Genomic DNA, 23,917 nt, shown 5'->3' with positions numbered 1-23,917 from the left:
ATACTGTAAACTGTTCCCTGACTTGTCTCTTAGTATCTGTTATATGAACGTTTGCCGTGAATAACATTGATTATTATAGCATAAATACTAGGACAACAGCTGACGTCTTCTCGAGTCAATAACAACCATAACCTCCACAATAAAGCTTCGTCGCTCTGTTATTATTCATGGTTCCCTCTATATAGCCCTTGTCAGTGATGCTAATTAGTAAATGCTTATCGTAAGGTGTATACAAGGTGAAGTTATCATCATTAATATAAACGAAACTAGATTGAACATTTGCAAGCTCGTCTACATAGAAGACGGAGAGTAACCCTGAATATTTGTTGTGGAGTTATAATTGTAAGTCCTCGTTGGATTCGGAGAAGGATTGAGGATCGACATTCAAGTGATTCTTGCCTATTTTCTTATCTTCTACCCCATCGTCACAGCGGGGTTTTACTGATCTAATGAATCACAATATCCATGTAAAGTTAAAAAAATTCCAATGTAGTCACTGCTCTAGTTCTTTTACACGCTCTGGAGACTTGAAGAGACATATAGAAGGTGTTCATGAGAAGAAGAAAAATTTCCAATGTACTGACTGCTCTAGTTCATTTACACGCTCTGGACACTTGAAGAGACATATAGAAGGTGTTCATGAGAAGAAGAAAAATTTCCAATGTACTTACTGCTCTAGTGCATTTACAAGCTCTGGAGACTTGAAAAGGCATATTCAAGGTGTTCATGAGAAGATAAAAAAATTTCAATGTAGTGACTGCTCTAGTTCTTTTACACACTCTGGAAGCTTGAAAATACATATTGAAGGTGTTCATGAGAAGATCAAAAAATTTAAATGTCTTCACTGCCCTAGTTCTTTTAGAAACTCTGGACACATGAAGAGGCATACTGAAACTGTTCATGAGAAGATAAAAAAATTCAAATGCACTTTGTGCTCTAGTTCTTTCACACAACATGGAAGCTTGAAAATGCATATTGAGGGAGTTCATATGAAGATAAAAAAATTCCAATGTAGTGACTGCTCTAGTTCTTTTATAAGCTCTGGAGACTTGAAGAGGCATATTGAAGGTGTTCATGAGAAGATTAAAAAATTCAAATGTACCTACTGCTGCAGTTCTTTTACACAATCAGGAGACTTGAAGAGGCATACTAAAGCTCTTCATGAGAAGATTAAAAAATTCCACTGTGGTTCCTGCTTTATTTCTTTTACTCGATTAGGAAGCTTGAAGACACATCATAAGATTCATCATAAGTAGACATATAAAAGTGCAACTTTTCCCAAGATATTAAAATATATTAATCTTAACGACTGAGAAGGAAAAATTCTAATTCACATCTATTTATTAATTAAAATACATTTATATTTTCTTTTTCACTTCAATGACTTTTTGATTAGACCAAAGTTCACAGTGGATGTTCCCATTGTGTGCAATTTAGCAGAAATAGCAAAGTATAATTATATTTAAAATAAAGTAATTTATTTCATAATAATTAAATATTTATATTCATAACTGAATCGGTACTAAATTTATTCTTACACAAATGTTGTATATTATTCTACTAAGAGCCTTTAAGATTTAAGAAGACTTGTTTGTAATTAAAGTCATCAGCTTTTTCACTCTTAACAATCACACTAGATTCAACAACTATTCTAACAAAATACCGGGATAATTAAGTATTGATACTTTTATATATATATATATGTAGGGATTTAACTGTAGAAGGTTTAAACATAGAATGACTTTATTGAGAGTTCATTAATGATAATCTAGAACATAAACTATCCCGTTCTAATAGCTCATACTAGATCCCATAATACTGGCCCTAGAATTTAAGTCTAAGGGAATGCAATAAAATGTTAAATGACATATTATCTGAAAATGTGAATGAGTCATAAAAATAAAATATGTACCAATATGAAATAAAATACAGAAAATATCTAAATAAAATTAGTAGTGATAAAAGAATAAAATAAACTGTATTCCATAATAATATAGGACACTTAGATGCAGATTCTAACCTAAGATGCTTCGTTACTAGTTCTAAAATTCGGGAGTATATCCTCCATTCCGTAAGCTATTTTCAATCTATCAATTGTAACTGAGTCTAAAAATCTGACCATGCTTTGACTAAAAACTTTGAAGGGTCAGGGTTAGTAGGCACCACGGTAGGCTTTATCGGCTAGTTCTCAATAAATACTTAAGAAGCTTGTCCCAGAGACTGGATAGCAGATTCCACTCTTCTCAGAAGCTCTACGACCATTCCAGATGGTCTATGTTCAATTTTTATGAGTTTTTCGAATAGGTGTCTGTCGTTAGGACTACCTTGAGATTCTGTTAATGGCAAGGAAAGCCTTTGAGCCGATCCTTGCACATTATCCATGGGGGAGAAACATGGCCCTGGGATTGCACGTACTGAATTTCTAAGATCAAGAAGAACAAAGGGTCACAAAAACTCAATCAAAGACACTCCCTCCATATTCATCCTGGTGGCAATCGATGTCTTCAGCGTTCGATTAAAACATTTGAGGATTCCATATGGTACGTGTAAATAAATTGTTTGACCTAAGGTGTTGTCTCAAGCGTCTCCACAATGTTCCCGTAAATAGAGCTCCTCTATAAGAATGGGCTGAATGTAGTATCTTAAATTTCGAAACCCATCCAGCAAAGGTGTTAGTGGCTGTCTCAGCCGTGATATAATTAATTTAGGAGCGCCATTAGTCCACCCATATACCCAATAGGTGATAGTCAGAAGGAATCGGAAAACTTTAGACGGTCCAATGATTTCGAAGTGGATTGTAGTATCGACTATAGTTTTGGTCAAAAGGAGTTAATCCTGTGTGTCTGGTATGAAGTCCAGGATTGTTTTTCAGGCATGATAAATATCCCTCCGCCCCATAATTGGATATTTGCTATCAAGTTTAGCCCAACCAACGTGTTAGAAATCTCGCGGAGATTTATTTTAAAGCCAGGAATTGACAATCCGTGAGTCATATCGAAAATTATCTTGCAAAGCTTTTCCGATAAAACGATATCTCTAAAAAGTATAACTACTTTGATTTCCAACACCTATAAGTGTCACCTCCCTAAAACCCTTAGAAGTAAAATGCTTTGATTTGTATTCCAAACAAAGGGGATCTCTTGATTGTAGATCTTTGACGACATCGTCGAGAAATAGGAATGCTTGAGGGCGTACGGGAGCTAAAAGCCTTGATTAATGATACCGTGTCACCCACAACGTTAAATTTTCCTGTTTTGTGGATGACCTTGCAGTAGTACTCATTCAATGCCAATATTTATTCGATCGAAATGGAGTAATTTGAAGTTTTCAACAGAGATTTTGTCTACCTCTTCTTACCAATATTATTATTAGTTATATTATTTTTTGTTGGCACGATTCTTATGCTATGATTTCTAATACTCTCTGGAGGAACACAAGTTCCACTCACGAAACCTATTGTGGTGATAAACATAATTTTTGATGATAAATTCCAAATGGTGAGCTCTTGTGAACTTTGTACAATTATAATATTTGTTGTAGTTGTAATTTTATCATGGGATATAATAATGATAATAATCTTTATTATATCCCAGTTTTAACTCAACATAATTTGGTATTTTAAGCAACTCTTTCATTTTGAGATAATATTTGAAATCCCAAAAATTGGTTCGTAATAGCAAAAAATGATAGCTTGACTGAATGTATACAATTCAAAATCAAACTACATTTATATTAAAAGGTTCTCTAACGTAAATGTTCATAATATTATTAAAATAATTATTTAAATCGATGAATTTGTCCTTCAAAAGTAAAGTATCAACTTCAGTTAGTATTTGTTCCAGACCATTATGTAGTAAGTTTCATTCTTGAATAATTAATTAATATGAAATATTATTCTTATTATATTGATCTTCGGATACTAATGTGATTACTTCATAAATTTGGTATACCAGAGTGTATTTGCACAATTATTCAAATGGATTTGGAGTTCCATAATTCAAATGGTTGGATTTAGACCCAAGATTACAAAATATTATTCCAAACTATAAATTAAGAATAGTTTATATTCATATGTGAGTAGTTTTAGTAAAATTGTTTATTTGTATTTATTATTTTAGGAACTGAGAATTTAAATTTAATTTCTAGAGTATGATTCGAATATTTTTTTAGGTTATAATTATAATATTTAGAGATCCTAGCTGCAAATTTGCATCTATTTTAAAATTGGCAACTCAAAATCATAGAAAATAAAAATATACATATTTTCTGTGTTCCAAACCTACCCTGTGAGTAAATACACAAGATGACTCTATCATCTGGCTCAGGTTCATCGGTCCTTGTCCCGGTTCTTTCATTTCAACGGTTTCGGTCTCGGTTCTTTGTAATACAGGATCAGTTTGGTAACAGGCACTTAAAACAAGGGGTGTCAAAAAAAGTACAAATGATGCATGATCCCGCATTTGTTACGTTTACACGTTATACACGTTTTCTTGACAATCAAATTCCCTAAAATGAATTTTCCTTTCATTATGAACCTTCATATATCATAATTCATAACTTATGAATTATGATATATGAATTATAAGATTGCTAAATGCATCATGGGGCGGAGTGTCACGGCAAATCTATCATTTTATTATAATATTGCATTATTCATTATATAATCTACATTAGCGAACATTACAAGTTCATTTCTGATCATTTCAAGTACTCTTAATAAGTTCGTGTGCACCTAAAAGAAAATTGAGTGATTTCAAGCAACGCATGCAAAGTGATGCTGATAGCTCAAGGGCGTGTGCTGGTTTTTATTGTTTGCTTTGAATATTTATATACAGTATGTCACAAATTTTTCAAGGTTAATAAACCCTCCTTGATAAATTTTAAGGTCAAAAAGGCCCATCCCAATTAATGAGGGGTCAGATTGGTGTGTTTCGTCTTCCTCTAATTAAAGTCATTCCCTAAGGAGGGGGATATCCTCCACCACTATAAGGAAATAAACTTGCTGTTTCGGAATAAAATTAAACATCTTTAATCCCATATGACGACAATGAAGTAAATAAAAGTCCGTCTTGTGATTAGAAACAAGAAATAAGGACTCCCGAAGACTTGCTGCTGTTCAGGAACTGATTCCTTTACTTTTTACGAGTCACACACATATAATTAATGACATTATTAAAAGTTCTAAGTATCACAACAGTAATAACTAATAATTAATACACAATATCCTTTGAATAAGCTGGGACCTAATAAATTGCGTTGCAGCACGCCTCAAACTCTAAAAAATAAAATTGCTTTAGGGAAAGAAGAACTATTTTGTTGTTTGATTTTTCCTGTTTTAAATCTCCCTTCAAAGAGAAGAGGAGTTACCAATTATACATTTATGATTCATTAATTGTCATTATAATAATAAATGTATAATTTAAGATACAATAGTCAATTATTGCCAGAAGTGGGAACATAGACTCGAGGCTTGTGACTCGACTTGGACTCCAAAGTTAGTTTATCGCGGACTCAGAAAAAGCCTAAACACTATGAACTCTGTATTATAATAATGGACTTGAAATGAGCTTGAATGGCATCTGAGGACTCGATGAAAATATTCAAGGACTTGTACATGACTTGAGATTCGACGAGGACTTGCAGTATAAGGACATTTTCCCTACTCAAATGTTGTGTCATTATATTATTAAGCAGTACAATAATAATCTAACGAATAAAATACAATGTAGATTTAGATATTAAAAAAAATATATTTTAAAATGGTGAAGAAATAATATATGATGGTGATAGTCTAGGAGTACATACGAGATTTATATCAATTGGTATGATTGACTTATTTAGCTAACTGCCAGATGATTTCGTGCCTCTTTTCTATTTCTTTTTGGAAGAAAGGTTGCGTTATACAATAAAGATAACGACGGGTATTATTTAGAATGAATAAAAGGAGGCGAGTCTATCCTATACGAATATTCCCAAGGCGAGTAATCCTACTACAAACTTTCCCTATACAAATTTTCCCTACGCGAGCTTTCCTAAATCTGTATTATTCCTCCACGTCTCTTTCTCTTCGGTCGTTCCTGGATCTCTGGTAATTAATAGTTTGTATCATCAACCTTGTCAAGACACAACACTATCAATCCATATCTTAGAAGATTGGATTGGATTTCAAGGAAATTGTATTACAATAATATTACTCACACTTGAAGGTACTCCCTTGGAGGATGGAACACACAAATATGCTTGGATATTTGTCAAAATAATATTAAGCAAATTTATAATTAGTTATTATTCATCAATAAGTTTCAAAGATATACGGGCAGTTTTCTGCGCACGGTTGTACCATATTATTTTGAAAATTTACTGTTGGGTATTCCCAAGGTCAATATAAATACAAGGTTACACCATCATGTAATCGGGCTTCCTAAAATTTTCAATCTGATGTCTGTACCGACTGCTGAGCAAGACAGGCAGATTTTGACAAAACACGCAACCACTTATAGTAAATGACATCACTATTGCTGGAATTTTCAATTTAATGTATCGTACAGACTGCTCGACAAGAAAAACAGATTTTGATAAAACACACAACCACTCGTATAGTATGACGTCAATATTAAAAGCGTGGGGGAAGTCACGCATCAGTCGTACACGCGTTATGGTATAACCTTGTATTTCTATTAACCTTCCCAAGCACCCACTTTTCAAATTAAATAAAATGGAAAATAATAAATACATTCTACATAGTTCCTAAATAATTAAATTACTTATTAAATATAAAAATATTTATTTTTCAATGGTTAATAAATATTCAGATTTTATTAGGTAAATACCAAAAATATATTATAAAAAGTAGACATAGTCGCTATTTTGTAATTAGCAACTGTTTTCAAAGCTATTTATAAAAATATTCGACAGTCACGCTAGCTCATGGCAAGTTAAAAAACAATTGGAACTAGTGCAGGGTGGCCTATGTCTACCATGTTTTGATATATCTTAAATATAGCATACACAATTTTGTATTGAAATCATTAGTACACCTTTTGTCAACGTCTCATAAGTTGAATATACATTGAAAACAAATATTAATATGGATGATTTTTAAAAGAGAAATTTTGCAATATAGTGTATAGTTTCTTACTTCTAAATCTAACCATATTTTAAAACAAAAGTGCCTCTATAATAGTCTAAAAATGATCCAATATTTCTGGTATTCATGGCTAGTTGATTTTTCACTAACACAGATCTGGTAAAAAAAAATGGCAAGCCTCTTGGCTAATGGCTAGTCTTAAAAACCGTGGAGCCCTGTTTATAAGTAACTCAAAAAAAAATTCATTTAATAAATTTGTCTCTCACGAGTCATCCTTTTTTTTTCCATAACAAACATTAATCATCAGGGTAACGAGATGATTGACTTAGCAGCATGTCTTTCAATTATTACAAATCCGAAATTATAAATTATGAAAAATAAATTCCATGACATTCTTGGCTCAGGATAATTCCTTTTATCTTAGTAAATATTATGTATCTAGTTGAAGAAAAACTATCATTCTATCGGATGTCAGATAAGATGTGACAATTTATCAATACTAAGCTTGAGGTGTAGCTGCATAGTTGTAGATTATACAACTTTCATACTTATGAAATTAAAACCTTTGAATACCTATAGGCTTGTGTATGCATTTGATTGTATCATTACTATATAGAAAACCGAATTTTGATTGGAAATAGTTCCAATTTTAAATTTTTCAATGAAAAGATAAATATAGAACAGGCCTCGAGTTATGAATGTTTTCATATATAATTTACACTATCTAACTGATGAATTATATAATTAAAATGATTCTATAACATCTGCGAGAGCCAGCGCCAGGATTTACTCTTAATATTTTTTTGAAAATAATGAATACTGAATGGTATTCCTCCGTGAACCACCTATGAACCAAGTTTCAGCTGGTCCCAACAATAAGAAATATCATGAGGAAAACGTGTGTAACTGTAACTAGTAAGTAAGTAACCTGCCCGTCTCCCATATAGAGGAACGTTAAAACTAATTTTTCTTAACATGCTGCTACTTAGGTTATGATGATGATAAGAATATTGAGGCTGAGAAGGCAAGACTGTGTTTGCTTGAGTTAATAAAAAGAGGACGCTGTTGTCAAGTGACGCTGTTGTGAGTTTTTGTAGTTGTTCTTAATAAAAAAGGAGGGAGATTGAGAAGGTGGCTAATAGGATCGGTGATGTGGATTGAGGAGGGAGTTGGGGAGACATAGAGAGAGAGAGAGAAAGAGAGGGAAAGAGAGAGGGAGCTGAAAATCAGAGAGAGGGAGAAGGCAGCGGAGAGACAAAAGAAAGACAGAGAGAAGGAAGAAGAGAGAGAAGAGGAAGAAATTGACGAATCTCCTAATTTCCCCTTCTATGAAATAGCTGAATTCAGCTGAAATGAGTGGCGGCGGCGACAGCGGAACAACAACAATTAAAATTGTGTCAACGTCAGGTGGAGTCTCTATCGATGATGGGGAGGATAATCCTGATGACGGAGGCTCCGTGGTTGTGACGACAGAAGAGGTCGTCCAGGACGATGGACAGCAAATTTACATAATTGAGACGACGGAAGAAGAGGAGGAAGTAGTTCAGGATGTAGCTGTCTACGAAACCGTCTCTGCTCTGGAACAGCTCTCACGCGGAGGCTCGGGAGAAGTTCTTCAGGTTTGCGCGCGAGGCTCACTCTTTGTCTCTTGTTTTCTAAGATAATTTCATGCATCATTTCTCTTGGCAGGTCTATGAAGAAGTCGTTTTGGACGATGACAACACAGAGTTTGTGGAGGTTGAGGTGAGTGATGGAAACCCCAATTCACCAGTCAAGGTCAAGGAGTCCAATGGAGGAGAGTTCAACGTGTGTCGTGTGTGTCATCAGTTTGTTCCCATCAATGATATCACAGAACACAATTCCCTGCATCACAGCTCCCTCAAAGAACTTACTTGTGTGGACTGTGCAAAGATATTCAAGAGCAAAAGGTCTCTCTTTGGGCACCGAAAGGAAAAACACTCTGGTGTGACTGAAGTACACGTATGTCCTGAATGCGGCAAGTCTTTTGGGAGAAAGTCCAATCTAAAAGCTCATCGAGAGAGTCTCCACTACGGTAAAAAATTCCCATGCTCCATTTGTGAAAGGATCTTTACGAATCGAAGCTCTATGAATCAACATGTTAAAAAGGCTCATAATACCAATGCTATTCTCAGTTAGTGAATTTGAGTTTATTTCAAATTAAGACTAGTCAAAACAATACACCAACAGCAACAGGAGATTAAGGAGCAAAAAAAAAAAAAATCAAATCCAGACATTACTATCATTATTCATACTAGAGTTATCAACAATTTTGGATCATCTACAAGAATCGTTGTGCAATTATCTTGGCAATAGAGAATTTCGTTTACTTCTTCAGGGATTTTGTAGGATCGAACTTTCTTAAAAACTGATTGCAAGTCTTTTATTGCAGCTTCTCGAAGTAAAGGATCTCGACAGACCAGATTCAGGACCAACATTCCTAGAATGCATCAATTAAATGAGTTATTTCATGAGGGCATGTTGATTATATATTAGCATTATACAATAAATTAATTATGAGCATTGTGTTTTAGATTTCACAGAGAGTTACAGATAGATGAAAAAGAAAAGATAGTATGCCGTGTGTTGTCTTAGCATTCGTTTTAAAGAAATATATTTTATGAATTTCTTTTGTCCTCTCCCGTACCCCTTCCTCTTATTCGTACTCTATTAAGTGTAAAAGAGTAATAACAAATTTATTGTCTTCATTATATTAATGTTATGAAACCGAATTGCACATCGTACACTCTTAAGAGAAAATAAATATCATCGCCAAAAATTATTTTTTATATGCATAGCTGCGTAGGATGCACGATGCATTTATTTGATGTAATAAATATGTTTTATTATGATTTGTGATTTCTCAAACTTATAATAAAGAAAAAAATGTGTTACTTACCGTTGTCTCGCAGGCTTTTTTTAATATTATTCATAAAGTCTATCTCGATGAAGGGTTTTGGTGGGCAGCTCATTCCCAGAGCTCTGTCCTTGTTATCAACGTCCAACATGATCACATCATAAACGGAGGGTGACAGACCATTGATGTAATGTATTCCATCATCGTTTATCACCTTTAGCCTCTCATTTTCTCTGAACTCAAAGTGATCCTGCGCTACACGACTGATAGCAGGATCCAGCTCGACTACGTCCACCTTCAGCTATAAAGGCATACTCGTTATTGGTACAATATGTTGATAGTTAATTAAGTCATATAATATACCTTGGAAAATGAATTGGAAACGTGTGAAGCGAGAGCTCCTCCACCGAGTCCAACGATTAAACAGGTACATTTTTCTTTAGAGTAGGCATCCAGCGAGCTGATCATCACGGAATGGTGGGCACAAGCTAAAAATGAGTGATCAATCACTTGCTTCTTTTTCTTACCGTTTCCCTTATAAATCAACTTTGCCTCCGATTGAGTAAGATTGGGGCTCGAGAGAAAAATGAGTCGTCGATAGTCGTGACCATCATCCAGAGATACATCCTCTACAACAAACTCACCGGACAATTTGCTTTTTCCTCGACTCCGTTCAACTCTTTTCCCTATATTATCATCCCCCCAGGACATAAATGGGATTTGATAATTTGAAGGAAGATCATCAGGAGCAAACTCTAAAGCGTAGCTAGAGAGTTCATCCTGAATAGCATCTATAGAACTATAAGTGTGCTCTCGATGAAGATGCACGACAATCATTCGCAAACATCCTGCAGATTCTGCCAACTGTCTTCGGCCCTCTTCCGTAACAAATAACCACTCTGATTCACGCCCTTCAGGAACGACAAAAACAGCAAACTTAACCTCCTTGCTGGATATTCCTTTTTTATCTTGTGAGCGGTCAACCACAAATATAGAATATCTTGGAGCCTCAGATCCTGGAACCCGGAGATCCAGGGACACATCTGCAGCATCTCGTTTCCGAGCTCTTATTGCAGCAAATTGTTGAACCCCTCTAACAGAATCTATGAGCTCTTTCGGCTCTTTCAGACGCGTTAGTTTCCCGTCCGTAGATAATGCAAGTTCCAAAACAGAAGGGAATATAATTTTTTTATTGGGGACACTAATTTTCTTGAACTTGGTCGCAATGAAGGCAAAGACGGGGAAGACACACTCTTCTGGAGATTTGTTGGAGTCCACTTCACGACATCGAATGATGCGTATAGGCCACCCTCGTTCAGCAAAGGTAGGGACAATCCATTTGAGAATATGAGGTTGTAAGAGGGAAATACAGATATAGCGACCATTGTTCTTTAACGTTCGATCGATTTCCTGAGCAAAAAACTGAATAAGTAAACGTATTATGGTTTTAGAAATAATTATACATTGATCATGTTTGTAATCGTTGAGAGGACAGCGGGGTCTTCTCCATCGACAAATAAAGCGTCCAGAGTACCTTTGTCAACGACGACCCCAAAATGCTCATCAGGGAACTTCATTTCTGTGGCATCCATTTCAATGAATTTGAGATGTTCACTGAATTGAGCATATTTATCACTCATTGCTTTGATGGCATGAGACGAGGTATCAATGGAGAAAACGGATTTGAATCCACCTGTACGAACAAGATCCCCGAGAGCTCCGAATTACCGCAACCCACAACCAAAATAGAATCTGTGGGTTTGATATATTTGTGAAAGACACCGCATAACTCTGTGTACTCTCCGTACCACTCAAATGCTTTTGATCCACGCTTCTTGAAAAAAAGACTCCCAATAGTCCTTTTGACCGAATTCCCGGTGATGTCCAGGGAGCAATTCCATATTAATAATATTCAATATTTATATTATTATTAAATATTAAACCACTCACTAAATTTAACGCATCAAACACGTTATCGTTTATTTCATTTGTTTTGATTTAAAAGAGGTTTTGAGGAGAGAAAACAATCAAGAATTTACATTTGTTACTCCTATTTTACTCTTAGATAAAACCTCGATGAATTCAGTGACGTCAAAGAACTTCATAAACATCCATAATTCATTCTTACTTATGTGCTTGATTCATTAATAATAATATTATCCTTCAAAATGGAGTTTTATCATAACAATATAATATTGAGTACAGGCATATAGGCATTTATCGTAAAGTTTTCGTTCACATTCGTTTCATTCATTTCGTTGCATACGTCGATTTGCTTATTTTTTAAGGTAACTATAATAATTTCATAATATGACGTCAACTTCAAGGCATTGCACAGTAATGATCATAATAGATAGGGAAGACGGTATTTAGTTACACTTTATTTATTTTTTTCTTACAAAAACCACGGTTTTAATATTTTTTTCTATTATTAATGACGTTGTTTGATAGAATATTTATAAACTGATTATTAATACTTTGGATCTACCGTAAATCTTCCTTATTTTGATTCTGGGTCAATTATTTTCTGCCTTTTTAGGGAAAGAATTGTCATTTTTATAGAAAATAAAAATACCTTTTTTTAATATGAAATTATTCACAAGTGAGACGGAATACATTATATTATCTATTTATAAGTATTTAATTACTCTGAATGAGTGTTATTTTTACATTATTTAAAAGAAAAGTTAAAACAGGTTGTACTTTGCAGATAAGTTTTGCTAACTTTCTCTAGTCTCCCCTACTTGAATATCGATATCTTGAACTGATTATTTCATTTAATATTAGGATTCCTACTTGCATATTTATTAAATTACAATTGTATGCCTATTGTCTAGTAAGCAAGCAGTGGTAAATATTTTAGTAGATTCCAAAATGACCTTAAATCTTCCTGATTTGATCCGGCAAAGTTTGTTTGATGAACTAGATGCGATCAAGGGAATGAAAACCCTGATCATGGATTCTGTGACCATGGGCATCATTGACTTGGCTTGCTCAAAGAGCTTGATTATGAAGAAGGAGGTGTTTCTCTTTGAAGACGTGACTAAATTTCGACAAGGACGCAAGAGATATAAAGATCCAAAATTGAGTCACCTAAAAGCCATCGTCGTGATTCGTAATGTGAATGAAAACATAGAGGCTCTCATCTACGAGCTTTCCAATAATAGTTACAACTCTTATCATTTGTTTTTTACTAATCGAATTGACTCAATGACGATTAAAAGATTGGCTGAAGCAGATATGAATGAAGTGGTGAAAGGGGTTAAAGAGATTTACATGGATATTGAGCCTCTATTAAATAATGTATTCATGCTTAAACCTCTTGAGGGAGTAACTAAGTTTAATTATAAATCTGCTGATATAAAGAGATTCTCTGAAGGACTCTCTGCAGCCACAAAATTGCTACGAATGACGAGTTCAAGCATACTTTATCAGTCAACGTCCCTTGAGACGGATCGTATTGCACATTCTCTTTCCTCTTCACTAGAGTCCTCTAATGGTTTTAGTGATGAAGGAGTGATACTCATTTTGGATCGGCGATTTGATCCCATCACTCCACTTGTTTTCAATTGGACATATTTCAATTTGATTCATGAATTATTAGGATTTAATAATAACAAAGTCACCTTCACTGATTCCAGTTCTAAGACGACGCAAACCTCTTTCTCCACTGACGGTGATGAATTTTACAAACAAAATATCTATGCAGACTATGGCAAATTCTGTTCATCCATCAAAAGACTGGTTGATGATTTTCAAAAGAGAAGAAATGAACATGATAATATGGATTCCTTGGGTGATATCAAGGATTTCATATCCCGATATCCAGAGTTTAAAAAGTTATCTGGAATCGTCGATAAACATGTATCAATTGTTGATGAAATTGCTAAAAAAGTTCAAATGCGTGACTTATTGAATATTTCCCTTCTAGAACAAGAGATTCTAGTCTCCTCTAATCAGAGTAGTATAGTCAATAAACTCAAAAGAGATTTATTCCCTCCTCCGTCCCAAGCGGAAAATACCAACATCCAGAGATCTGATCTCTTTCGGATGCTCCTAATTACTGCTCTGAAGTTAAAGGACATCTCATTTTTAAGTCAGATTCAAGCATCTGGTAATTTATGTTTTTTTTAAAGTACTTTAATCCTTTCTCCGATTATTATAATTTTTTTATTTTTTTAGATGTGAACACCGCCGATATATCCTGTATAAACGAATATATAGGGAGAAATTTTGAGCTTTTTCAAAAGGATAACAGAATATATCCAGTGAGCTCCAACATTATCAATGAGTTTAAAACGGTTGAAAATGTATATACTCGATATCAACCGCGCCTTAAAGACGTTTTAAATGCAGTCATAAATGGAGATATTCATCACTTAAACCTTAACCGCTATGGCAATTACTCCCCATCAAAAAAAATATTAGTGTTTGTTGTGGGTGGGCTGACTTGCTCAGAAATTGCACTTGTTCATGATTTGAATAAAGAACAAAGAGCTAGAATCGTTGTCGGTGGCACTTCACTACTGAACTCGGAGTGCTTTATGAAGGACATTATACAGACTGCACGTGCTACCGTTCCGAAATGATTTAATTATGTATATATTTATTTTCCTAATTTTAAATTGAGAGTTTATTTATTGAACAATGAATTGTTACCATAAATATTTATTATATGCACTTAATTATGATTTTGTTTACAAAAAATTAGAATACTACAATTCATAGATAACTAAACGTTGTTGCCCTTCCTTTACTCAATAAGTATAGAGGGTAGTCTAGGATTCACTCAAACGTTATTAAATTCAGAGTATTTCGTTACCCAAGTAATAAATATTACAACAACGTTTCGACAGAAAAAAAAATTAAGTGTGGACAGGGGCCCATCTTCAAAATGAAGTGCAAAAATGGTACGGACAATTTTGAGCACTTTTGGCCTCCCTTTTCATTTGATCTTAACCACCTTGGCTTTGCAATGTAGAGTATGGTCAAGGAGGAGGCCAATGCATTTTCCATGCTCAGCAAGGATTCGCTAATGGCTGCCGCGTAGGCAAAAATTCCAGAAGGCGTGCGTACTGGCTGCAATTCAGGGATCTTTGCTTAGTTGTTCAAAACAAGGGCAAGCACATTGAAAGAGATATTGGTAAATTGAAATAGGACAATATTAATCCTCTAAAAAAGTAATAATAGATTAGGGTTGCAAAATTCTGGGAATTTTCAAATATGCAAAATTTCCATGAGAATAAAGGGGAATTAATGGAAATTTTTTGGGTAAAAACATTGTAAAACTGGAATTTACAGACTGGATCCAGGGGGGTTCGGCAGGAAAATATCCAAAAATTAAATATTTTTGTAAAAAACTTTTTTGGAGGAGGAAGGTAGAGCCCCTATAGCCCTCACACCTATATTCTAGGTGAACAATATATATTTTTCAACATATTAGTGCGTAAAATAAACAAATTAATCGCAAAATATAAAAAAATTGCCAAAAAAGTTGCATCGTCGAATATGTGTAAATATTATCGGGTTGATGCTATTGAAAGTTCATTGAATCGATATTGAATGCCCTTCGTTATAGGCTCCTTTAATATTTTAACTTGTGCTGCCTGATATTAGTTATTCTCAGTCTCAAATACGAACAGATAAAAATATTTAGAATTGAGTTAAAAACCTGGAACTACGAAAGAGAAAAAATAAAGAGCTTCCTGATTTAATTTCGGAAGTTCATTACAAAAAACTAGCTATACCACCAGAAATTGTGTCAAATTCAAAATCTGTATATTAAAAAAATGACATATTTTGATATTGAGATAAATTTCCATTACCCTAAATTTATAAAAAAGTATTTTGTTACAGTTATGTAAAAATTCATACATGAGCTTCAAAGTAGATTTTTTAAAGAAATAAATCCAACATTTATAAATAAGTAGTCTTCCTAAATTGTGGGCCTAGAATATTAGCCCGCTGATAACCCACTGTTATATATGTATTTAAGTGAAATTTATGACCCTTCCACCCCTCTTCCTTGGCCCCTAACGTTTTCGATCAGAGGCAATGCACAAAAGACAATGATTTATTGGGCTGAAGTTATAATGAAAGTAACGGTAGTAAGAAAATTAATATTTTTCTATAATTAAGATATATATGTGATGGAGGAAAGGGAGTGGTGGAAGGCTAAGGAGTTTTCAGTCTACTAATTTCAAAATAACATAAACTACTCATTTGAAAATTATCAAATCAAAACTTCTATGGTAACTTTCCACCTCTTTATAGCTCTAATTCTAGTACAACTTTAAATCTGCGATTAATTTTTTCTGATAGGATAATAATTCAAGACCACACTGCATATTAGCATGCTGTTTCTATTAAGTAATTCAACTCAAATCCAGTTCTTGCGATTAATGGTTATATTATTTAAAGGATACAAATAAAAAATATTATTATATGAAGAATAAAACAATACATATTTTAAAATATTGAAAAGGAAAACCAGACATAATTCATGGGCCACAGTAACAACACTACTATTAATATTACCATTAGCTGGACTTAATATCTAGAGATTTAACATAGAGTGCATCCATATACTTAACGTATAAATCAATCTTCTTTATATAGTCCTCAAAAAATAGCCATGACTGTTTGGATTTTTGTGCTAAATCTAAAATGAAATCGATGTTGCATCCACCTTCCGACAAGGAACAAGACACTGATTTCCGAATATAGTCTAATCCACTTTCAAAGTTAATATTCATGCGAAAATAAAAATAAAAACCTGAAAAAAGGACGCGATAGACTTTCGGATTCTTTTTATCTAGACCTGAGCCAGGATGATTGTGAAATATTTTAGTTTCCGCAATTATCATTTTACAGGCACTTGACAAATGTGAGCGGATCAAACCAAGAAAATCCTTAAATCTATTTGTAATACGCATTATTCCCTTAAGCATATTACTTTTCAATAAAATGGTGTCGACTAGACCCAGTACCATATTTACAAATGCGTCACTTTGAGTATACTGAACGAGTCCTACCACATCATTGATTTTACAATGCTGAATGAGTATGTTTTCTTTTTCTTCAACCGAACACAATTTTTCTATGTAGAAATCTAATTTAAACTTTCCTTCCATGAAAGACAGAGTGACCAAATGATCTGACATGTGTTCTATATGGAAGTCTGTATATTTGTATCCATCTTCAAAAGAGAGTTGTTCCTTTTCATAGTAATTAAAAATATTGATAATAGGCTTCATACAGGGATTGTTCTTCTCTTGAACAGAATCTTCTCCTGAAACGTCCACTCTGAACGAATTATACGTTTCACTATAGGACGAATTATTGCTAGGAACATGGTCACTGTCATTGAGCATCCTCTTATTTGACATAGGAGGAGTCTCTATTTGCGGCAACCAATTTTCTCTTTCTAAATTACTTCCATTGATGAAGGCGTTCAGATCAGATGTCGTATCCTGACTACATCGAGTATTTTCATTCTTGGAATGAAGTTCATGGGCATTGCTCTTCGTCATTTTAGATTTACTACTCTCAAAGAAGGAGGAAGGGGATAATTTCATGGATTCCACATCTTTTTCCTTGCTTATTGTTTTGAAAACAGGTGTTAGTGCAGTCGAAGGCATTAATTTTTGTGGGGTAGATCGATCAGACTGACTAGGATTTAAAATAGTATTTCTATTTGCTGTCTGATTTTCCTCTTGCGACTCCGAATTGATAGTCAAAGAACTACCAGAAATATGTATATTTTCATATTCCCTTTCATTTGTTGAATATGAATTGATATTGTCGTTTTTACTTTCTAGAGTGGATCCAGAACTATAATTTCTTTCTTTATGAAAAGTTTTACTACTTGGGTTTACTTCTACATCAACTTCTTGTGGTATACTTATTTCTGAATGAATATGGTTTATATGAGTTTTTTGTATTGTTGCATATTTCTTTTTGTCATCCAGATCATGACTAGAAGTATTATTCATTTTTCTATTAGTTCCGTCAACAATAAGGTCTGTAGCTTTATTTGTGATACCCTCTTCCACTTTTTTCGATTGCTGAATATCCTTACTTTTTTCATTCAAGCCTAAGGGCACTTCTAAGTTTTTAGGACGTTCGCATTCTTTTTTATAGTCATCTTCATTGCGAACGTGACTACCACTGTTTACAATTTCAAGTTCATTATGCAGATGTGTTTTAATTAAATCATTCCCTGAGGGCATCATTCTAATCTTTTTAGCATTTAAACCCATTAAATCATAATCTCCTGAATGTTTTTCTTGTCCGTGTATTTTAGACTTAACACTTGTCTTCAATTCACTTTCAGCTAGATTATTTTTATAATGAAATGATTCGGGTAACTGTCGCAGAGAATCAGTTTTCTTAGAAACATTAACTCCTTCTTGCTTGGAGCACAAGCCCATGTCAGATTTGGAAGTCGATAGAAACACTGAATCTTCGTCTGCACTCAAGTCCATTTCAACAGCTTCAACTACTGTACAGTTTTTCCTTTCAGATTTTTTAAAATTATTTTGGTCCCCAAATCAGCATGATTTTTCAAAGGAAATTGCTCTTTTCGATTAGTAACAGTAAACTCCATGTCCATAGATTGCCTAATAGTTTTATTAATTGATTTTTTGTGGATATCTTCTTTGTCTCCAACACAACTTTTATTGATTTTCGTTAAGCCATCCTCATGTCCAATAATGGATTGATCGTTAGCCGAATTCTTTGTTTCATTTTTAATATCCATTGTTCCTTTGCTCTCAATGGGTACAACTTGATTGAGTAATGGTTCGGGTAACTGTCGCAGCGAATCGGATTTTTTAGGAACATTAACTCTTTCTTGCTTGGAGCACAGGCCCATGTCAGATTTGGAAGTCGATAGAAACACTGAATCTTCGTCTGCACTCAAATCCATTTCAACAGTTTCAACTACTGTACAGTTTTTCCTTTCAGATTTTTTAAAATTATTTTGGTCCCCCAAATCAGCATGATTTTTCAAAGGAAATTGCTCTTTTCGATTAGTAACAGTAAACTCCATGTCCATAGATTGCCTAATAGTTTTATTAATTGATTTTTTGTGGATATCTTCTTTGTCTCCAACACAACTTTTATTGATTTTCGTTAAGCCATCCTTATGTCCAATAATGGATTGATCGTTAGCTGAATTCTTTGTTTCATTTTTAATATCCATTGTTCCTTTGCTCTCAATGGGTGCAACTTGATTGAGTAATTGTTCTGGTAACTGTCGCAGAGAATCGGATTTCTTAGAAACATTAACTCCTTCTTGCTTGGAGTACAGGCCCATGTCAGATTTGGAAGTCGATAGAAACACTGAATCTTCGTCTGCACTCAAATCCATTTCAACAGCTTCAACTACTGTACAGTTTTTCCTTTCAGATTTTTTAAAATTATTTTGGTCCCCCAAATCATCATTCTTTTTGAAAGAAAAATTGTCTTTTATATTAGTAACAGTAAATTCCATGTCCATAGATTGTCTTATAGTTTTATCAATTGATTTTTTTGTATACATTTCCTTCTTTTTGAGTTGTTCTATGTAGATTTTCTTTATCATAAACTTCATAATCCAAACATCTCTTTTTATGCGGATTTGCATATTTCTTTGCTGATCCATTCTCTAAATTTTCTTCTTTGTCAATCATAACTTGTGATATGCTTTTACTCTTCTTTTTCAAAGTAGATTCATTTTGATCCGTTTTATGATGAAAATGCGATTCTGGTAACTTTCTTTGTGCTATTCTTTCAATCAAGGGATCAACAACTTCTTGTTCAGAATATAAACGAATATCTTTTTCAATGGGGTCCTCGAACATAACACATTCATTATTCGTCAAATCCATTTCAACGCCCACGTTAATGGTACAATTTTTATTGTTGGGCTTATTATAATTTCTCTTTCCGCCTCTGTCTCCATTTCCCTTCAAAACAGTGAAATCCATATCTATGGACTGTCTTAAAGTTTTATTATTACTTGATGTTTTCTTTTCTTTTGTTTCTTCTTGATATTTTAAATGAATATTTTCTTTATTACAAATGTTTCCATGATTTTTACTCATTTTAGTTATATCCATTTCATAAGGCTCCGTCACCGTTACCTCATTACCAATATTAAAATGAACTTCCTTCTCAGAGTTGATGAGCGCAAAGCTTTCCTCTGCTTTTTCTTGAATAAGACTTTCGATATTCTCCTCTCCTTGGATTCATTACTTTGGAAGACAGTCATATCCATGCGTGTACTATGACACATGGTATTATTAGAGTCTTCCTTGAATAGTTTATAAAAACTTTCATTTGCTTTTTGTTCAATGAGGTTTTCAATGTCATTCTGATCGTCGGATGTGTCGCTCATAAAAACGGTCATATCCATATCCGCAGTTTGATGGAGAGTCCCATTCCCGTGGGGCTCATCAGAGTGGGAAGGAGAGTAAATAATGGATTTGTTGCAGAAGCTCTGTTCGTCATCTGGAATGAGAGAGTGGAGATTTATTCAACATTAAAACGGGACTTTGAAACTCTCAGATCAATGACTAATGAATACAATACCTATGGATGAAGGTAATGAAAGAGCCTTGGAGTCCTCGTCTTCTGTATGCCTTAGTGAAGAAATGTCATGAGTATAGGGTTCCACATAAGTGGATTCCGCCGGAGGATTTCCCAATGATATATTCCTGAACATTTTTAGATCTCGAAAAACTAACACGGCGAGAGGTTACTGTGTTTTCAGATCTCAGAGTTTGATCATTGTTGTTGGACTTCAAAATCGAAGAACGACGCTTTTTAGACCGCTCCATGAAGACAGGTAGGTCCTCCAAAAGTTCAAATATCCGATCCCCTCCTTCACTTTTCTAAGGGCGTTTGTACTTGGAATTATATTATCCCTCCAAAAATATGTACTTTTCAAATAAAGAAAGGAAAATTCAGGAGGTGGCAGCACTTTGCGTCAAATAGCCAAACTAACTAGCTATACGCATATAATAGACAGGTAGCTAACTAGCTAGTGCCTCATTTTTAAGAAGTAATACTTCTGTAAACATAATGCACCCTATGCTTTTTAACTATAAATACGTAAAAATAAAATCCACTTGATTTATTTCTAGTATTATTTTGAGGATTTTGTTTTTTGATGTTTTTTAATGTAATAAATAATAATGTATTTAGGACATAGGTTTAGCGCAAGATTATTTGTAGTTGGAACCAGAATGTTTTTTTTTAATTTTCCAAAGCTATTATGAGTATTCTTGAGGAGGAAACATCTTAATGTACGTTGCGTATACTGATAAATGACGGAGAGTGGGAGTGTAAATATGGGTTTACACATAGATATCTCAATTTAGAAATGAGAAAGCTTAAAATTTTAAATTAAAGTTTAGAAATTCATGGTGTACATTACGACTAAGAAAAGGCGTCGCGGCGCAAAGTGTACTGAGATGTCATCAAATTCAGGACGCGCGTAAAAACCATAGTCACGTCAACTTGAATCTTGAAGCTATGTGAACGCACGAACATTATTTCCTGTTCTTTTTCATACATATAGATTTGTATATCGTAAAACTTTCTGGATATCAAGTATGATGATAAGTGAAGAATTATTCAAATTTTAAAAAAACGATCACCAATTCGACTACAGTACCGTTGCACTGGAAAATATTGGCAGAGTAGATTCGGAGTGTATTTGTTAATATGAAAAAGTTAGACATGATATTAAACAATAAATTTATTCAACATGTCCTCCCTCAGCAGCCACCATCTTCTCCATCCTGCCCTAAAGGATTTGCATGCCCTGATGACTTCCGCGGAATCGACAGCATTCCACTCCCACGATGCTCTTGTGGCTGACCTTCCACACCTCCCTCTCCAACTTCCCCTACCAGTAGTAATCACTCGGATAGAGGTCGGGTGAGTTGAAGGGCTAGGTGTTGCGATCCCAGAAAGTGATGTCGTGGGAGTTGAAGAGGTTAGTGGTCCTCATGGCGATGTGCGCGGGCGCTGAGTTTTGTTGGAATATGAACTCCCTCCCAGCGGCCGTATCCTTCATCCAGGGGATGACGAACTCCTCCATGACTTCGCAGTACCTTATCGCGTTACCCCTTCCCTTGGGATTGAAGAAGAAAGGAGGCATCACCTCACCGGTGCTGCAGATGACACCCAGGGTCATCACGGAGGTCGGGAACTTTGTGGTGAAGACCGCAGGGACCTCTTCTCTCTCCTTGGCAAGCCACCTGTCATTCTGGACGTTGTAGCTTCTGTCGACAGTCCAGTTTTTCTCGTCGGAGAAGAAGATGATTCTTCCTCCATGGCTCTTCAGGTCATTGAGGAGACACCGTTGGTGAGCTGGGTGGCCGTGAGGATGTGTTATTTGGCCAGTCGGTATGACCTGTACTCGAGGTCCTCATTCACAGCCTTGGAGACCAGCTACTTGCTCACTCCACGGTTCTTGGACAACCTGGACAAGGAAGTCCCCGGCGAAGCCTTGATGGACTTCCAGAGGCCTTCAAGGAAGCGGGGAGTGCGGACTCGGTCACTTCTTATGTTGTAGGCCTTGCGGCAGGCCTTCCCCTCAACCTCCCAGGCATTGAAGACCCGGTACACAGTGGTCTTGGGGTAGTTAAGAAGCTTGTAGATAGCAGAGGGCTTGTGTCCCGCGCGAGCCAATTCGAGGATGGCGTCTCTCCTTGTTTGTTCCATGATGACTATTGTTTGTTGTCAAAACAATTGTGGTGGAAGTTTAGTGTATTGTTCACGCAACCTTTTATATTAGTATAGTAAGTTGTAAAGGTTAGTTATTCGCAAGGATGGGAATTTTATAGAGTGCGAGGAGAAGGTAGGATCAAGTCTTATGGTACTACTGTATTAAGACTTTTTGTTAACATCAGTCAATATCTAAATAAATAATGAATACTATCAAATCTCACTTATATAATGAGTTCGAATACTCTATCATATGTTTATTATAGAGCGTTATAATTTACTAGTGGTAGTACCCGGCAATGTCTGGAGTTATTAGGCGTCATGAACATTCAAATTTTACTATAATAATATAGAAAATAACTCCCCAACAAATCCTGGGTGTTACTCTCAGTTTTTCGTGAGTACACTTGCACGTAGCTACTCACTCAATTCTAGAGGTGGATCGGGCTAGAAAATATTGGGCTTAGTCGGACAATAAGTTTTCGGGTCATATTGCGGGCTTTCGGGCTAAAATATGATAATCTATAGATTAAAGGTATATACTCATGAGACCTAAATATATCTAAAACATCAGCATGTAATAACTAATTCATGAAGTCAAATATCACAGTCAAATCCCGATCAATTTAATAAAAAAGCATTAATTTTGAAGTTATAAATATTGATAAACTTATATCAATGTGTTTATGACTTTTTGATCTTACAAACATGCCAATTTTTCCATTTCTAATATAAGAGGTTGGTTGATAAGACATTTTAGTTTTTAACATGTGTTTGTACAAAATCAATCTTACCAATCGTTGTAAAAAGATATTTGTAAGTGCAACTCTTACAAATAATCAATAACGTTATCCTCAACTTATTTTTAATAAGGTGTCAAATAAAAGATGACGTCATCGTTTAGTTTTAAAAGAATTATTTTAAATCATAAATAAATTTCAGGCTGGAAAGTTCTGACCATGGGATTTTGACTCTGTATTTTCGGTCTCGGGCATAAATCGAATCCAGCTCAAATCAATAATAGGACATTCCCTCTTGAGTAATTATAAAATAACTGATTTTGAAAAAAAAAAATGAATTGATGACCCAAGGATGATTTTAGCTCGTTGATAAACCTCATCTAAACTTAAATTCAGATTCATTTTATCTATTTATATCAAGGTTAATAGAAGTGGAAGGGTTTACCATAACATGTGTACGACTGATATTTGACTTCCACCACGCTTTTAATATTG

The 23,917-nt window shown here is 34.6% G+C and overlaps 4 protein-coding genes and 1 long non-coding RNA gene across 6 annotated transcripts; 2 read left to right on the top strand and 3 right to left on the bottom strand.

Annotated features, from left to right (window-relative positions):
* Positions 1–1,725: 1,725 nt before the first annotated feature.
* Positions 1,726–7,492, bottom strand: LOC139905661 (uncharacterized). Its single transcript, XR_011780617.1, has 2 exons — positions 4,284–7,492; positions 1,726–4,043 (listed from the first exon to the last, which is right to left on the bottom strand). It is a non-coding gene; the product is annotated as an uncharacterized lncRNA (long non-coding RNA).
* A 691-nt stretch (positions 7,493–8,183) lies between these two features.
* Positions 8,184–9,999, top strand: LOC121121024 (uncharacterized). The gene is made up of 2 exons (XM_040715890.2): positions 8,184–8,706; positions 8,777–9,999. The coding sequence occupies exons 1-2, from the start codon at positions 8,440–8,442 to the stop codon at positions 9,242–9,244; spliced, it is 735 nt and encodes a 244-aa protein (XP_040571824.1). The 5' UTR covers positions 8,184–8,439; the 3' UTR covers positions 9,245–9,999.
* LOC121121022 (eEF1A lysine and N-terminal methyltransferase) lies at positions 9,234–11,921 on the bottom strand. Its single transcript, XM_040715887.2, is given in 6 exon segments — positions 9,234–9,545; positions 10,005–10,263; positions 10,326–11,372; positions 11,426–11,673; positions 11,676–11,805; positions 11,807–11,921. Coding segments are annotated over 6 exon segments (1,932 nt in total). The 5' UTR covers positions 11,864–11,921; the 3' UTR covers positions 9,234–9,354.
* A 116-nt stretch (positions 11,922–12,037) lies between these two features.
* On the top strand, positions 12,038–14,699 carry Vps45 (vacuolar protein sorting 45). Of its 2 annotated transcripts, XM_040715888.2 has the most exons (3): positions 12,038–12,250; positions 12,750–14,076; positions 14,145–14,699. In XM_040715888.2, the coding sequence occupies exons 2-3, from the start codon at positions 12,837–12,839 to the stop codon at positions 14,549–14,551; spliced, it is 1,647 nt and encodes a 548-aa protein (XP_040571822.1). In that variant the 5' UTR covers positions 12,038–12,250; positions 12,750–12,836; the 3' UTR covers positions 14,552–14,699. The 2 variants fall into 2 exon arrangements, with proteins under 2 accessions (XP_040571822.1, XP_071745748.1); XM_071889647.1 differs by lacking the exon at positions 12,038–12,250 and having other exon boundaries at positions 12,734–14,076.
* Positions 14,700–16,346: 1,647 nt separating this feature from the next.
* On the bottom strand, positions 16,347–22,710 carry LOC121119665 (uncharacterized). The gene is made up of 2 exons (XM_040714400.2): positions 20,538–22,710; positions 16,347–20,456 (listed from the first exon to the last, which is right to left on the bottom strand). Exon 2 carries the CDS (start codon positions 18,446–18,448, stop codon positions 16,502–16,504), a length of 1,947 nt encoding a protein of 648 aa, XP_040570334.1. The 5' UTR covers positions 18,449–20,456; positions 20,538–22,710; the 3' UTR covers positions 16,347–16,501.
* Positions 22,711–23,917: the final 1,207 nt, after the last annotated feature.

Source organism: Lepeophtheirus salmonis, chromosome 6, assembly GCF_016086655.4.
Source record: "Lepeophtheirus salmonis chromosome 6, UVic_Lsal_1.4, whole genome shotgun sequence".
Classification (NCBI taxonomy): Eukaryota; Metazoa; Arthropoda; class Copepoda; order Siphonostomatoida; family Caligidae; genus Lepeophtheirus; species Lepeophtheirus salmonis.
This window is presented reverse-complemented; position numbering and strand designations above follow the sequence as displayed.

Bases quoted from the DNA above. Each gene is read 5' to 3' on its own strand.
- LOC121121024 (XM_040715890.2), top strand. From the start codon at position 8,440: ATGAGTGGCGGCGGCGACAGCGGAACAACAACAATTAAAATTGTGTCA. The intron at 8,707-8,776 runs GTTTGCGCGCGA...TTCTCTTGGCAG, and splicing joins GCTCGGGAGAAGTTCTTCAG to GTCTATGAAGAAGTCGTTTT.
- Vps45 (XM_040715888.2), top strand. From the start codon at position 12,837: ATGACCTTAAATCTTCCTGATTTGATCCGGCAAAGTTTGTTTGATGAA. The intron at 14,077-14,144 runs GTAATTTATGTT...TTATTTTTTTAG, and splicing joins AAGTCAGATTCAAGCATCTG to ATGTGAACACCGCCGATATA.
- LOC121119665 (XM_040714400.2), bottom strand. From the start codon at position 18,448: ATGGACTTGAGTGCAGACGAAGATTCAGTGTTTCTATCGACTTCCAAA.